This window comes from Onychostoma macrolepis, chromosome 23 (genome assembly GCF_012432095.1).
Source record: "Onychostoma macrolepis isolate SWU-2019 chromosome 23, ASM1243209v1, whole genome shotgun sequence".
NCBI lineage: Eukaryota > Metazoa > Chordata > Actinopteri > Cypriniformes > Cyprinidae > Onychostoma > Onychostoma macrolepis.
This window is the reverse complement of record NC_081177.1, coordinates 15,095,404-15,111,658: the sequence shown is the minus strand read 5'-3', so window position 1 is coordinate 15,111,658 and position 16,255 is coordinate 15,095,404. Positions and strand designations below refer to the sequence as shown.

Genomic DNA, 16,255 nt, shown 5'->3' with positions numbered 1-16,255 from the left:
TGGGGAGTGCCCCTCTCTCTTTTGGACCCCTTTTTGGACTGAGCTCTCACAGGACCTGTTCTATTTGTTGGGTACAGAGATATGTTTGACTCTGCGCCATTTTTTCATGAATGACTTTTGGGACTTCACCTTGTGCATCCAATAAGGATGTTTACTGTTAGCTGCTCTCACAGCAGCAAAAAAATTGTTATTCAACCGTTGAAATCCTCACACAATGGACAGACGAACCTGGACTGTGTATTTGTTGGACATTATCTCGATGGAACTCTCAGCTTCTCGTATACATGGATCTAATGTGGAAAATGTAAATTTATGGCATTCAGCTTTTAATGTTGTCATCTTTTCTAAAATCCTTGTAAAAATTATTTTATTGTGGGTGGGGGTGGGTTCTAAATTTGCTCAGTAGCTTTTTGTTTTTTACTACTGTTCCCAGAAGAAAATTTAATAAAAAGTTGTTAACAAAAAAAAGGAAACACCACTATTTATGTTCCTTGGAGATGATTTCTGTTGTCAATTTTTTTCAGAATATCAAAAATAAACAAATGAACTGGCATCAGTGTATCTATAATTTAAGGTAGTCAGTATTAACTTCTTGTTTTTTAACCGCTGAATAAAAGCAATATTATATCCATACTGAATACCAGCACAGTTGTTGGCACAAATCCGGTTTATGAACTTCCGCTGATTCACCACAAGAGGTCGCTCTTTCATCATATTGACTCTTGCACTACACTAACTGTTGCACTTCACCCTGGACTACAGTTACCATCATCCATTGCACTGATGACACATACACACACAGCTGAATGCACTGATTACACAGCCAATTCCCATCAGACATACTACATAAACTTTGGACTTCCTCTTCCTCACTGCCGAGTATTGTAAGCACACATCGCTACCAGTAAAAAACTGTGAAAATGCTACAGTAAAAACCTGTTAAATGGTTAACGGTAAGTTCCTGTAAAATTTACAGGGAAAAACGTAAACTGACGTTCCCAGAATTCCATGCATTGCATTTCAAATTTTGTTTGAATTTGATGTTTTTTCTTTGAAATAACTATGTTTCTTAGTTTTTATTACAGTTGTATGTTACATCTAATGTTGTTAAATTAATGTTTATTGCATATTTCAGTTTAATGAGTCTCACCATGATGGTGTTTAGTGTTGTGTGAATGACACTGTGCACCTTCTATATTATTATTTAAAAGCTGCTTGTGATGGGCTTTGGTTCATTATGTGACTTTCTCATCACCACCTGCATTTGGTGGTTATCAGTGTATTTCAAAGGTACAAAACAGATTTCAGTACTTTAATAGGTTGGTATATTAACATTATATCAGTTAATGAAATAACAGTATTTAACTGTAAATCTAAGTTAAAACAGTACAACCTAAAATGTTGTTACCGTATTTTTTACGGTAGAATTCCGGCAACCACAGCTGTTTTTTACTATAAATTTTACTGAATTTTTTTTACAGTGTATCGTAGTTTTCATAGTCATAGTCTTGCCTTGCCTGTTTTCATTCTAGCCTGTGTATCTTGGTTTAACCCTTTGCCTTGCTGTTTCGGATTGTGTTTGCCCCTGCCTGGATTACTGCTCACGTACCTGGATTATCTCTCTTTGCCTTGCCCTGTTGGATACTGTTCTCCGATCGAAGACCCACGCTTGTCCTAGGAACACTCTTTGTCTTGCCTCATCTATGTCTGTTTGCTGTGTATCGACCAATGCTTGTTTCATGACTACGCCTTTTAATAAAGCTCTACAGATGGATCCGCACGCCTCATGCTTCTGTCACTCCGTTACAGCTGTGAACCACATCACTCTTGCTCATGTAATATTTCCTTATTAGATTAAATTATACAGAAGCACCAGTTTGGTTTATATATAGCACTTCCTATTCCACTGGCATTATCTGATAATGTGACCAAAGCAAAGCTTGACATTATTGAAGATCCTTAACTAAGAATTATATACCAAAAAGGGTGAGCTGTTTTAATGATTTGTATAGACATGGTTTATTTGTATTCATCAGCTGCAGCTTGTACTTATATCAGACAGACTGGTTTTCACACCTCTCTCTTTTCAGACCCCAGTTCCCTCAAGCTTGGGTTCCAACAACACACACACTCATCTACCACAGCAACAATTACCGCAGTGTCAGAAAGACACATAATAATCATGTAAATTAGCCAGTGCTGTTGGACTTGTCGTAGCATCTATTTGCCTCCGTTAACACCAGTGCAGCAAAAGTCTATTATCTTCTCGAGCCAAAATGGCTGCCGGCCAATTTGCAGGCTAAAGACTGTGTTTTCTATAAAAGACTTGATGAGACACATAGGAATTATTGAAAACGTATTTGCATGTAGAGCAAAACTCTAAAGCACAACAAAGAAAGTGGCTTATTTTGCACTACTGCTTTTATCCACACCTGCAAAGCAAAACTTTCTCCATCCTTTCAAAGAATGCAGCAGAGTCTAATGAATAATCATGTGCTACTAATGTCCTCTGCAGGGAGTCTGGCTTAATAAAGCCATGATGGGATTGTGAAAATGAGATACAATCTAATTAGAGCTGATGTGGAAATCTGACACATCACCTGTGATCTGGCATCCATCATTTCAATATGTTTTCATGCGGACAAGGACAACTGTGAGAGCGTCAGTCTGTTTTCAGTTAAACAGCACTCCAAACTCATAGAGGTAAATGTTGTTTTTTTTCCTCTACTGTGTGTCTCATCTTTAGACATCTGTTGACTGTTAATAGGATTGTGCAGGGCTTTCCATCCATCATCCACAGCCACACTGTGTCCTGCCTTCCCTGAACAGCATCTGTGCTTCAGTACCCAATCCCATGAAGGTTTTCACGCTGGAATACTTTCAAACTAACCTGGAGCCATGTAGTATTTACCTCAGTGTGCTTGGAACAGACACGCTTGGATTTGAAACACAGAAACATGTTATTGTTTTTTGATTTCTGTCAGAATGTTTCAAATTTTGCATCCGCCAGAGATTAGAAATCACAGACGCACATGTTGAATGCCTCAGTCTTAGACAAGGCTTCTGACATTTGAAGACACCGAAAATTGGCTTGTTTACAGAATCGCAATTATTTAGCAGCCAGCAAAAAGGCAGGAGGAAATGCTCCAAAATGATAAACAAATATAGTACAAAAACAACATTTTGTCATTGAGACATGCAAGATTATCACCTTCTCGCACAATTATCTCACAATGTGAGATTTTCCATGCGAATTACTCCTGAGGAATGTTTCCTCCCACTTTTCAAACACAGCAAGCTGCTTGACATTTCCCTCCGAGGGAAACCAGACACTTGGTTTTAAATCTGCTCAACAATATAAGAAAAGAGCCTCTATTCAGCTTTTATCTGGCACTAGTGATTCACAGTGATGGTCCGATAACATGTCGTGGCATTTAGTGCCCCCACGGCTCAGCCATGGATGCCAATGGTGGGCTGGAGGGCCTTCGATTTGCCTCGTGAGGTTAATACAAAGTGACAAGATTTTTGTCTACATTCACTTGACACATTTCTTCCAAGCAGGGGTCTGTCAACACATCGACATGGCAGAAGGACAACAACAAAACCAGCCAAAAATACCTCCAGTCTGGTTGCAAGCGAATTGATTGAGCAGAGCAAAATAATATAAGAGACCTTCAAAAAGCCCTTATACCTCAAATCTCTCCTCAAGTTTAAGAATTTAAATAAATACATTTTTACTTTTCAAAAATACATTATAGAATACATTGAAATATACAATATACATAACGTTAAAACATTTTAGATTAGAATGAAAAATATTCATGAAAAATATTTTATTTTGATATACAATATAGTGGTTTTTATTTTTTCATTTTATGCAATTATTATTATTGCCTTTTTGATTTTAATTACTTTTACAGCTTGTGTGTGTTTAATGTTTATAAATATAATAAACATTAAAAGCAGCCATTTTAAATTAGCTTTAAAAGTATATGAATAAGGTAATTAAATCTAATTTACAGTTTGTTTTCATTCAATATAAAATGATTGGTTTTAATGCAATGCTTTTTAAATATGAACAAAACTAATAAAAGATTAATAATAATAATAAAAGATTAATAATATGATTTTTAAAATAATTGTTTACTAATAAATTTAACATGGTTACTTTTAATGCAATGCGTTTTCAAAATGGTTGCCCTTTCATCTTCAATGATTTCACAGATGTGCACATTACAACTTTCCAAGCCCCGTAATGTCACTGAAAATCACATTTAATTTAATTTATCCAAAAAAAGGCAGTTTGTTCATGTTCTAACAGATCTATGGGATGCTAACTCAAGAAAAAAATGTTGAATCTATGCCTGCTACCAAACAAAAAAAAGGTTTCAGATAAGGCTACCACACATGATCAAACGTTTTAGTCCACATCTAATAATAATACAACATAGTTCTGATAAAAGCATGAGCACACAGTAATTTTTCTGTCACGGTTTATAAGCACTGTGGCAAATCCAAACTATTTTTATCTCTCGGGGACACTGAAACCGTTAATGCCAAAGTAATTTCCTTAAGAGTATCATCTGATAGGAATCTTTGTCTGGCAGTGCTGGCAGTTCTGGACTTAAATAATTATTTCCTCTACAACCCACACAGGAATGCAGTCAAACCGTGAGTGATGCTATCCTGAGAGTAGGTAATTTTTAACTTGATACCAGCCTGGCTCTGCTTCACAGTTGTTCCTGAGCCAAAATAAAACCATTTCTGATTTAAATGAGATTCTCATTCAGAAAAACATCATCAATAACAAAACAATCCACTCTACAAACAGCATAACCATAAATCTAAAGGAAACGTCTGGTCATTACCTGAATCCTTGTGGTTGTACTCTTGATTGGAGATGAGAAAGAGGAACTCCTCACAGGTGTTGTGGTCCAGCCGCGGGCTGTCCTGCGTACAGAGGTCAACTATGAGAGACACTGCCTTCTGACAGATCATGTCATGCCCCTTTCCGGCAGCAGTCATGCTCCCTGACGCATCCTCGGCGTAACTGGCTCCTCCAGTGGGATCCGAACACACCCCCTCTCACCCACAGCGCCACTGAAGCAGCCACATGAACGCAAGTTTCTCCTGCTGCTGATTCTTACTGTTCCTCAAGTGCGTGTGCAAGAATGTGTGTGTGACAGTTTTGTTTGTGCATTTATGTGGGTGTATCATACAAACGTGTGTGTGCAGTGCTTAATGATTCACTAACGCCCGCAGGTATTCCAGAGATGGCATTATTGCATCACATTTAATCTCAAGATCCACAAATGAAATGCAACAAATGAGTCCAGCGGCACAGGAGGGAGGCTGTGATTATACAGCGCTGAGCATCTGCCTCCTTCAGCCCCTCTTTGCTCTCCGCACCCCCGCCCCACACCAATCCCTGCGCCCTGTAATGAAAAGCCTCTCATTATGACCATTGGGCTTGTTTTTCTCAGGTCGATGTGTCCCTCGGAGCCTGTCCTCAGAGATCAGAGCCCTGTGTGCATACGTGTGAGCAGAGGGAATAGTGTGTGCTTGTGTAAGTAACATTTGTGTCTTTAAGGACACTTCTGTAGAGCGACTATGTGGATGATTCATTACTCTAATTTCTGTTTTATGATGACTGTAACTATATGTGGCTGTTAGTTAACTGTGTTTACATATTCACTGCCGATGTGATATATGGAGATTTTAATATGTTCAGAGCACTCAGTCAACAGCCGTATTAATTTCATGCAACTGAACTGCCAAGAGGAATCGGCATTATGGGGTATTTTGTATCTGTAAAGAAAAACAAATAAACATAAAAGATACAAGTATACACATGTACATATAAAACATATGCATATATACACAATACACACACACACACACACAAACATATATACAGTGGAGTTCAAAATTAGAGAACAACCTACAATTTCCTAAGTTTCAAGTTCACTGCTTAGTCCTATTAGAGGTTATCCTAACAGGAGTAAAAACACAGGTTTTTAAGCATATTTCATTGAGTTAAATATATACTGAAGCACAGTATAAAAAAACTTAAATTAGATATTTGAAAAAGAACACGCATCAAAATTCGAGAACACTTTCAGTTACCTCCCAGTTATTGGTGTTAATCTGGCACCACGTGCTAATTTCTTTAATTATCTGATCATCTCTATTTAACTGGCAGCCTAACTTTCCAGTTTTCACTGACTTTGCAAGATGGCGAGCCATTCTAAAATGACTGAAGTCCTCCGACAGCAGGTTGTCCAGATGAAGGCAGCCATTGCCATTGCAACAGAAGTTGGTCGTTCCAAATGTGTGATTTCTAGAATATCTTTACAATGTCACTAACTCATTCAAGTCCCCCAAAAATGCTGGTTGTTCACGAAAGACAAATGCATGAGAGGATAGGATAATGTGGAGAATCTCAACGGGCAATCGGTTTAACGCTGCAGCTGGAATTGCTCACCAGTTCAGAGCTGAACAGGGTAAGGATCTGTCTCAGCAGTGACTCGACGTTTAAGAGAATTTGAGTTCACTTCAATTATGAAAGCAAGTTTAATTTATTTGGCAGATGGGAAACATTATGTTCGTCGTCAAACTGGGGAAAGACTGAACCCCGAGTGTGTAAAAAGTCAGTGAAATGTAGAGAAGGAAGTATCATGTTTGGGGGATGTTTTCTGCAGCAGATTAATTGAATTTGAATTTGATTAACTGAAAATTTGAATGCAAATTTGAATGCAGCAGCATGCAGTTCCTTCCCTGCAAGCATCGCTCATTCAGCCTGCAATTTTCATGCAAGAAAATACTCCTGTCACAGTGCAAAATGGGTAAAGCAGTTCCTTGAAGCTAAGAACACTGAAATAATGAAATGGCCGGCCCAGAGTCTTGATCTAAACCCGGTTGAAAATCTTTGGAAAATTCTTGTTGACAAAGTTATAGCTAAGAATCCCACTACAGTCACCAAACTATGGAAGAGGCTGAAAGAAGAGTGGATCAAGATCACACCAGAGCAGTGTGAGAAACTAGTGATGTTCTGCGGCCGCAGATGTACTGAAGTCATTCAAAGCATGGGCCTGTACACTTCCTACTAATTTCCGACTGCTGTAACCTTCAGAAATTTTAGTTCTTCGTGCTACAATCATTGCTGTTCTCTAATTTTGATCACTGTGTTTTCCACAAAACAAAGGGTTTTTGTTGCAGTGCCTTGGTTATTTTGTAAGACACTGTTCTACTAGCATGATATAGCCACAAATAAAATTTCTTTAAATTTTGAACAATGAAGATAGAATAATTTCTCAAAAAAATCAAGTGTTCATAAATTGTTCTTTAATTTTGATCTCCATTATTTTATATAATACAAAACAATCAATGAAAAATCTAATGCACTAATGAAACTACAAATACAGTATATTCAGTCCAACAAAGCCTCCACTGCACCATTACACTGTAAAAATGTCAACCCACTAAAACTGACTTATGTTTAATTGCAGCCTTATAAAAACATGATGACCAGCAGTGATGAGTTCACTGCTTTTTTTTAACACTCTGAAATTAACTGCTGATGACAATCGAGTTAAAACCCATAAAATCAAGTAGAAATTAAACGATTTTGACAGCCTGTGGTGAAATAGACTAAAATGAATATGAGATTAACAAAATCTTACATAAATACTGTGTACACACACACACACACAGTATAAATGCATAATATAAATATACAATAACCATTTATAGTCTCTGCATCTGTTTTAATATACCACTTTAAATAAAATAAATTCTGAGACAAAGGGCCAGGTAAATTACAATCAGGTCAGGTAAACTGCAAGAAAATGAAATTAATCTAATATATTTTACCCCATTTTGTGACACACACCAAAGAGTATGCGGTGTGAAATCATTCGCTGATATTACTTTGATATGCACACACTACACAGCTGAATGCCTGAATCTAAATTCAAGCATACCCGTATGACATACCCATGCAGGGCTTCTAAAATGAATCAGATTCCTAAAAGGCTTTAGTGTACAGTTCACTAAATACTGTGCAGCTCAAAGCAATGAGTTTCATTGAATTAAAGACGTGACACAGAAGTAGCAAATGCTTGCTAATTGACATCTTAATTTACTGCTTATCCTCATCCAGACTCCCCTGATAGTCTGGTGTTCCCCTGTTTAATAAGAACAGAGTCAGTAGTGTAAGGCTCAACAAAGCCGTTCGTTTAGACTCGTGCATTCTTCTTTCTTTATCCGCACTGTGGACCCTGAAGGGTCAGATGATACCTGTTTGTCTATAATAAAAGGTTATTCTATCACAGAGAGAAATTATTAGATAGATGCCTCCGTCAGGCAATGGTTACAAAGTGCTATAGGGCAAAACATCATTTTATTACTGTGCTGTGCTTTCCAGTGATATCACAGTGTCATGATTAGACCAGCAGACCAATAATTCTCATTTTTATGTGGCTCAGTACTTGATGTTTTTATAGCAGGGCATCAATAAGAAATAATACTTGGTCAGAAAGAATGATGCTTTTCGGGATTCTGAAATGGGTGTCTTCAGCAAAGGCATTTTGTCACGTTGAATTTGTCTACAAAAAGTATCCAATTTGTTGTTTTCCTTAAAGTTCCACATGTATGATGTATTGTGTTTATTGGCAAAAAGATTACAGGAAAAAAAGCAATGAAAGCAGTTTTGTTGTCACCTTCATATAGCAAAAGCAAAAATAGTTAGATTTAATGATACTGAACACATAAAAGTAGGACATAAAAGTTGAAAAAACACCCAAATATACTATAATATTCCATGACTGGATCAGAATCACCACTCCTGTACCATCTTCAGCATCATAAACCTTTTGGCAGTGTCATGTTTTCCACTGAACACACAGGGTTAAGCAGGTGCTCACATAAACTGTTTTTTTTTCTTTCTGCATCATTAGATTGTTATTTCTTCTGGCTGCACTGATCTGATTGTGAAAAGCGAGGGATGACAGGCGTTAGAGACTCTGCCACAGAGGAATGGCTGAGGTGACACTTCGGTTATTCATGCTCCTTCATGTTCACTAATTTCCTCCAGCAACTCAAATCACTCCATTGACGCAATCTCAGCCTCTTGCCTACAGCCTAAACAGAAGTGAACTGCACCTTTTCATTAGGGACATTTTAGCTTAATAACCAGAAGCTAATCAAAAAAACTGAGTGGGTTTGATTACAATCAACACTGGATTGTTGATCAAATGTTTATGTTGTGATATTTCAGCTTTCAGAATTGTAGGAATTTGCCATAACTCCACTACATTTAGGGGCATTTATATATATATGTGTGTGTGTGTGTGTGTGTGTGTGTGTTAGTGCTGTCAAATGATTAATCGCGATTAATCGCATCCAAAATAAAAGTTTTTGTTTACATAATATATGTGTGTGTACTGGGTATATGTGTGTGTACTATTATGTATATATAAAGACACACACATACAGCATATATTTTGAAAATATTTACATGTATTTACATGGATACATTTATATTCATATAAATTATATCATATATAAATATATTTAAGATTTAAACGTAACATATTTTTCTTAAATATATACATGCGTGTATTTATATATACATAATAAATACACACAGTACACATATATTATGTAAACAAAAACTTTTATTTTGGATGCGATTAATGGCGATTAATCGTTTGACAGCACTAATATACGGTATATATATGTATGTATATATATTTCCCATTTAGGATGTTGTTTGTAGCCCTGATGCAAATGAACCTGGGGTTTATTGTAGCTGCTAGTGCCTGCTTTAAAACTTAGATGCAAACCATAATCTCAGTATTGATTCAGCATCTCAGGACTTTATTTGATTCAGCATTTTATCTGGAAGGATACATCGTTGTGATTATTTTTAGTTGTACTCACTTTTGTGCAGAAAATTGAGACACTGTCAATCAACTCCAGTCAAGCAGAACAAGATTTCAACAATGGGGAATGTAATACATTTTGGTTAATTATTCATGAAGTGAATTTTACATGTGAAGTATTAAAAAATGAACAGACCAATATGTTGTAGTGTTAAAATCCTACTCTTTCTCTTGTCATTATCACATCATCATATTTTCCCCTCACCTTTTTATTTTCTTGAAGGTTTAATTCACACAAAAATTTTCATTCGCCATTATTTACACACCCTCATTTCATTTCAAACATGGAAATGGAACATCAATAGCATTAAACTTATTTTTTTCTAAAATGCCTCGTAAAGAAATGTCATGACATTCATTTAAGTGACCTATACTGAAAAAAAAAAACAGTGTAGAAACAATTTTCACTCAGAAATTGCTAGTAAATTTGACAAACAATGGGAAGCAATGGCAAGTTACACACTGAATTGCATGTGACATTTTAAAGTAGAAAAACTGAAATATTTTTTTTTCTCTCTCTTAAATCATACCCCAATAATCTTTGTGTTACTTACAAATTCAAAAAAAAAAAAAAAAAATCAGTAAATACTAGTGATGAATTCGCATGGACCATGGAAATATTTATACTTCTTGGGAAAATGACCTCTTTTAACTATTACATCAAAAATTGTCCACAAATTTTGTCATATTTTTGTCCTATTCTTTTGACCCAGAAACTACCCCAAATAGATTTTTAGTTCAGATAACTAAAGTTAACTCCAAGAGTTTGGAATTTGTCCAAGAGCAGTGATGAGTGTCTGAAGTGACAAGGCCGTACCTGCAGGTGCAAATCTTCTCTGTCTGCCTGTCGCATGGCATAAGAGACTGCTTATTCAAATCATGCTAATCAAGGACTGCCTAATGCTACAGATAGAAGTGCTGTATGTATTTATAAACAAACAGAATGCATTTTGTTCAAATGAAAGAATATGATGTCTAGTCAATTTGTGGCCCTATGAATCCAATAAGGGAAAAATAGGAAATATAACATCCATAAAACATAACCAAAACCATCAGCAAATATAACCGAACCCCAGAGGAAATGCATCCAATCTTAAACAAACCTTACAGGGAAGCATGCAGTAACCTATTGGAATTGCATTTTCTCCATCAGCTTCATAAACCTCAGAGGAAGCAAAATATTAGAGGGCAGCGTTTCACTCATCTTCTGTGATCATATCATCCTCTACATTTATCAAAGCATCACATTTCCAATACTTTATTACTGTTGTACAAGGACATTTCTTAGAGGTTACATTTGATAGCATAACACATGAGCCTTCATCTCGACTATAAGTTGAACCCTGTAATCAAACATCTTCCTGCATGCTAATTAATCTCCCTTAATAGGCACCTTTTGGAGGATAGAACATATTTCTGATATAGTCTGTCCTTTCCAGCTGTGTCTAATAGAAATGGGTTAAATGAAGCTTTATTCTAATTAAATATTACATTTAAGTGAATGGTTTAATGTGGAGGTGATTTAAAAAAGTACAATATTAAGTACACAATTTCAAATCAAGACCATGCTGCACAAAAATAATCTCATGAACTACTTGGCCTTGATTTGCTTCAGGACCCAGATTTGACATCAAATAATGATCCAAAACACTAACAGACTTATTTGCCATCAACCTTATTTGTCATACCATCAATTGTTTGATTATCAACAGTCTTCAAAACATCATCTTTTGCACTCAAAAGAAGAAAGAAACTTGTACAGATTTAGAATAAGTGGAGGGTGATTAAATAATGACAGAACTTTAATTTTTGGGAAAATCCAAAAGGACTGAAACACAACATGATGGTTGAATAGACTGAACATGAACCTGACAACTGCATAAAGGCATAAACAAGCCATATTATTCTTATAAGTGATGCTAAAATACAATAGAATTACCACATTAAAAGATATTTCAGTGGCTACACAGCTTTACCAGTGTAGCAAATCAACTCAAAAGGGGAATGTATATAAATAATTACAATTACTTATGATTAATTACAATTATTTATATCAGCTGCAAGTAGTAACTACAGCAGAATTAAATTGCCATCAACTAATCTGTTTCGTCCAGCGAACATTCCGTGTAAGTTCATATCAACTCTAAGAAAGGATATTTTCGTGGCCACAGAAAATACTTTCCTAAGTATTAATGCATTAGAGCATGTAGTAAGAATCAAAATCGTAAAGGGACGAAAAATCAGAAACTCATGTAATTTGTGCACAAGAGTTTTATTAACTAAACACTAACACAAACTAGTCTAACAAACAAACATACACTCCCGCGTACATACAAAAGGGGAGCTAAAGTGGATGAATGAAGCCATTAGAGAAACCAGAGAATGCAGTTATGGAAAATGAGTCAGAACCACCTGAGTTAAAAACCATCGGCGCCGTTTTACAACGGGGTCTACCGCTTATACTAAACCTCTGTTTCATTTAGTTAAATGTGCGATACTTGCATTGCCTTGGTCATTGAACGAGTGTCCGGATGTAGTCTCGGATGAAGGTTTTGATGGTTTGAAGGTTTGGTGGTGTTGGAGTTCTTCAACTTCTTCCGGGTTTGAAGGGTGATGAACTCCAAAAGATGTTATTCTGGCTCGGTGATGTTCGGGAGAGTTTTCTCCCAGATGAAGGTGATGAGAGAACTAAGAGAGATGAGATCAGATGAGATCCTAGGATCTTGGATGAATGGAAAGTCAAGGCCGAAGCCTGGCTCAAACGTAAGGTACAGAAGACTTTTAGCTCACATCCTCATCTTCTCAGTATCTGAAAGTACTGCAGACTGGCAGCCGGGGTCACTGATGTGAGAGCTTTATCTACTATAGAGGTCACTCCTTTCGGATGTCAAAGAGCCAATGTTGTCTTGAACTTTGGAGGGAAAGTTTACAACTCTTTGTCTCCAAGCATGGTAATTTGCATATGGAACTGGATCGGATGTTGATATACAAACTAGTAAAGATTCTTAGAACACTGATATGTTGCATAGGTATCAACATATAATATACACTCTCAATTAGATCATCCGAAGACGAATTGCTAGACCAAACATGGAATAGCTAAGGTTACATGAACGAGTGATTCTATCAGAAGCATACATAAAACAGTATACAATACAAAAGACAATATACAAGGACAATAACAATATACACAATGACCCGAAGGATATGTGTGTTCATTCTAAGAAAGGTTTTCCTATTAATTAATTAGAGAAGCATCCATTTTATGGGCATTATGTATCTTTCCTAAGGGGAAATGGAGTGAGTGTTGCTCTGCCCGCATTCCTTTGAGCAATAAAACTAGTGTTATCAGATTGGTTGCCATAGAACCAGAGGCCTGTTCTGCCTTTCTGAGATGTTAGATGCATTTCGGGGGAAGGGTCCACAGACCCTCATAGTTGGCCCTTTGGTTGGGTGAAGGGGCATTAGAGATTATTTGTTAAATATAACAAGTAATTGGGTGTCTGATTGGTCCAAACGCTACACCAGCAACAATAAAAGATTTATGAAGATACATGATGATTCAGTTAAAGTAATATAACTAGTATGCAAAATTCAAATTTGGGTGCAATAATTTTAACAAGTAGCGTGAAATATTGAAAATCATAGCTGCATGGATACAGCTGGTTATTTCCTTTCTCCTGCACAGTGCTTTAATTTCAGTCCGAAATGAAACAGGTTGTACACAATCAACCTTTTTGATAAGCGCAAAATGAAAGAGAAGAGCATAAATCCATGGACAACTTTGATTTAATCCAAAAGGAGATCACAGAGACGGGTGGAATGCAAATGATGTGCTGCTCTTTAAGGGAGGCCAGGCACTGAATATTACCCTCAAAGACAGAAGCTGATATTGAGGACACACACTGGTCACCTGTCGCCTCCATTTTTCATCAGCCGATCGCTTTGAAGTTTACATTTAATTCATTTTACAGATTAAGTTGAGTTTGTTAAAAGTTTTTCAATCAACTAAAATCAATCCTTAACTAATACAATCACAATCTGACTAAATCATATTAACAGCTAAAAAATCCAAGTCACATTTTTTGTTTAGGTTTTTTTAAGTTGTCCATTGAGTCATGAGAACACACTGTGGTTATTTTGATTTCCACATTTCTTCGTATTGTTGTCTGTAGGCTAATATCAAAGTTTCAGCTGCTTTCACTCTTTTTTTCAGAGCAATTGGCCTCATTTGTTCACATTACAATGAAAAAATCTACTAGGAGCATCTCTCTCCCTTCATATTTACTTTGTTATTAATGTTCCTGTCGCATCGTTGCTCTACCTGAGGCGATGTGAGAGATACATTGTAAGATCATGTCAAAACTCCTTCACCTGTCTGACTCAAACATGGCATGGCATCTCCTGCAAGCCGAGCCGAGGATGTGGAATTAATTCAAGGCTGTGTGTCATTGTCATCTCAGATGTGGTAGTTTATACTTTACACTGCCACTGTTTGTTCAGGTGACTCTTACAACTAATATCTTACTGTTTTTAATTTATCAGTGACAGAGACAAATAGCCACACCAATGTTTTCCAATTCTTTTAGAGAGGTGCCAAATAGCTTGTAAAATCTTTAACACAGCTGAACTCCTAATTTAGTGTAAATATTTTGATTAACGGTTTAACCTGATATTAAATTTTAATGTTTAATTAATTAGAATAATAATTTATTTAATTTATTGAAAATCAATCGATCTTAACCTGAAAGTACAGATTTGTTCTTCATGCATTTGCCCTCTTCCCAGCATGTACTGTGTTATGAATAATGAATATGCTTGCATTGTTTGATCATTTATATCACATCAAACTTCTTTTCTCATTAAAAACGTGATATGAAGCACATATTATTGATCTAAATTAAGCTAAATAAAGGAAATAATTTGTATATAAATCTTAATCTACAGGTAATTGCTGCAATGATAGAAGATTTGAAGTCATATCAACCTGACACATAAATTACATTTCTTACTTATTGTATTCAAATGTCTTTACTGAACTTAAAATGTCAAGCCCTTTTTTGGGGGATTCTTAAACAACTAATTTATATAATATAATAAGAGGATATTTGAAAATTATTAATCTGTTTTTTGTTGTTGACAGATGTTTTCATGTTCATATTACGAGGCAAATATGAGTTCTAAAACTTTTATTGCATGAAAACTTTTGTTCTAAGTCTGCTGCCTAATTTGGCCCATGACTGTAATTGCACCAATTCACTCTGGTAACTAAAAGCCTAAGATGGACAGGGAAATTACGGGTGCTGTGCGGTCAGCCAGCGAGTCAACAGCGAGAGCCGTCTGAGTCTGTCTGCACTGAAGCAGACAAGAGAGTGCAAAGTTCTTAGCGAGAGTGACAGAGACTTTACAGTGACCTAGGAGCAGCTGCCCCTTTTTTCAAAAACTACACGTAGTAATTGAAAGAAAGTCTGTGCAGCTGGTCTCAGATCAGTGTACTAAAAGCTTTTTCTGAGCTCCAGTTTGCTGCTTTCTCTCCAGCTGTGCTGTGTCTAATAGCAGTCGCTCAATGTTTGAAATCAGCCAGGTGGAATGATGTGAGGATTGGCTGTGATGCAGGGGTAGGAGATTTATTTTTGTGTGGATAAATACAACGTTCACCACCATCTCCTGGCCCTTGATTTAATTTTAAAATGGTCATGGTGAGGAAATCTCTATCACCAAGCTGCTGCCAACTTTTCTTGAAATAACTTTCAACATATGATTATGTTATATAAAATCAGTTGAATATACAATTTTTTCAAGCACAATTCTTCCACTTTTAATAAATGCTGTCTATACGTAGACAACAGCCACATATCATTTCATTTACTTTGGATCAATAAAACCGGCTGATGAACAAAAACAACTTGGAAGGCAGTCTTGGAGATTAACGCACGGAAGGCAGAGAAAGTTCTGGATGCTGCCATTTACCGCAACTGCACAAACACTGGGCAAAACACTCTGATGACATCTAGCAAAAGGTCACGCAACTAACTGCCGTCACATACAAAAATAGACTGAGAAGCTGAGAGATAACCCCCAGATACAGTTTCCCAGCAGCCAGAACAAAGAAAGAGCAGAAACAGTGAGAAATGTCAGAGGAAAGAGGTCACGCAGAAAACTCCAACCTACCTATGCCAATTAAATTCACTAGCAGCTTTCTTAAAACTTAACTCATGTTCATATTTAAACCGCTGCACAAATCATACTATGTACAATAAATATTTATGGGCATTGGGTATTCTTGTGTCCCTTGGGTTGATTTTTATTCA

The 16,255-nt window shown here is 36.4% G+C and overlaps 1 protein-coding gene across 1 annotated transcript in view; it reads right to left on the bottom strand.

Annotated features, from left to right (window-relative positions):
- syt6a (synaptotagmin VIa) overlaps positions 1-5,025 on the bottom strand; it is a 52,598-nt gene extending 47,573 nt beyond the window's left edge. Inside the window, exon 1 of the mRNA XM_058763846.1 lies at positions 4,869-5,025. Coding sequence (XP_058619829.1) covers positions 4,869-5,025 — 157 coding nt within the window. The remainder of the gene's footprint in view (positions 1-4,868) is intronic.
- Positions 5,026-16,255: the final 11,230 nt, after the last annotated feature.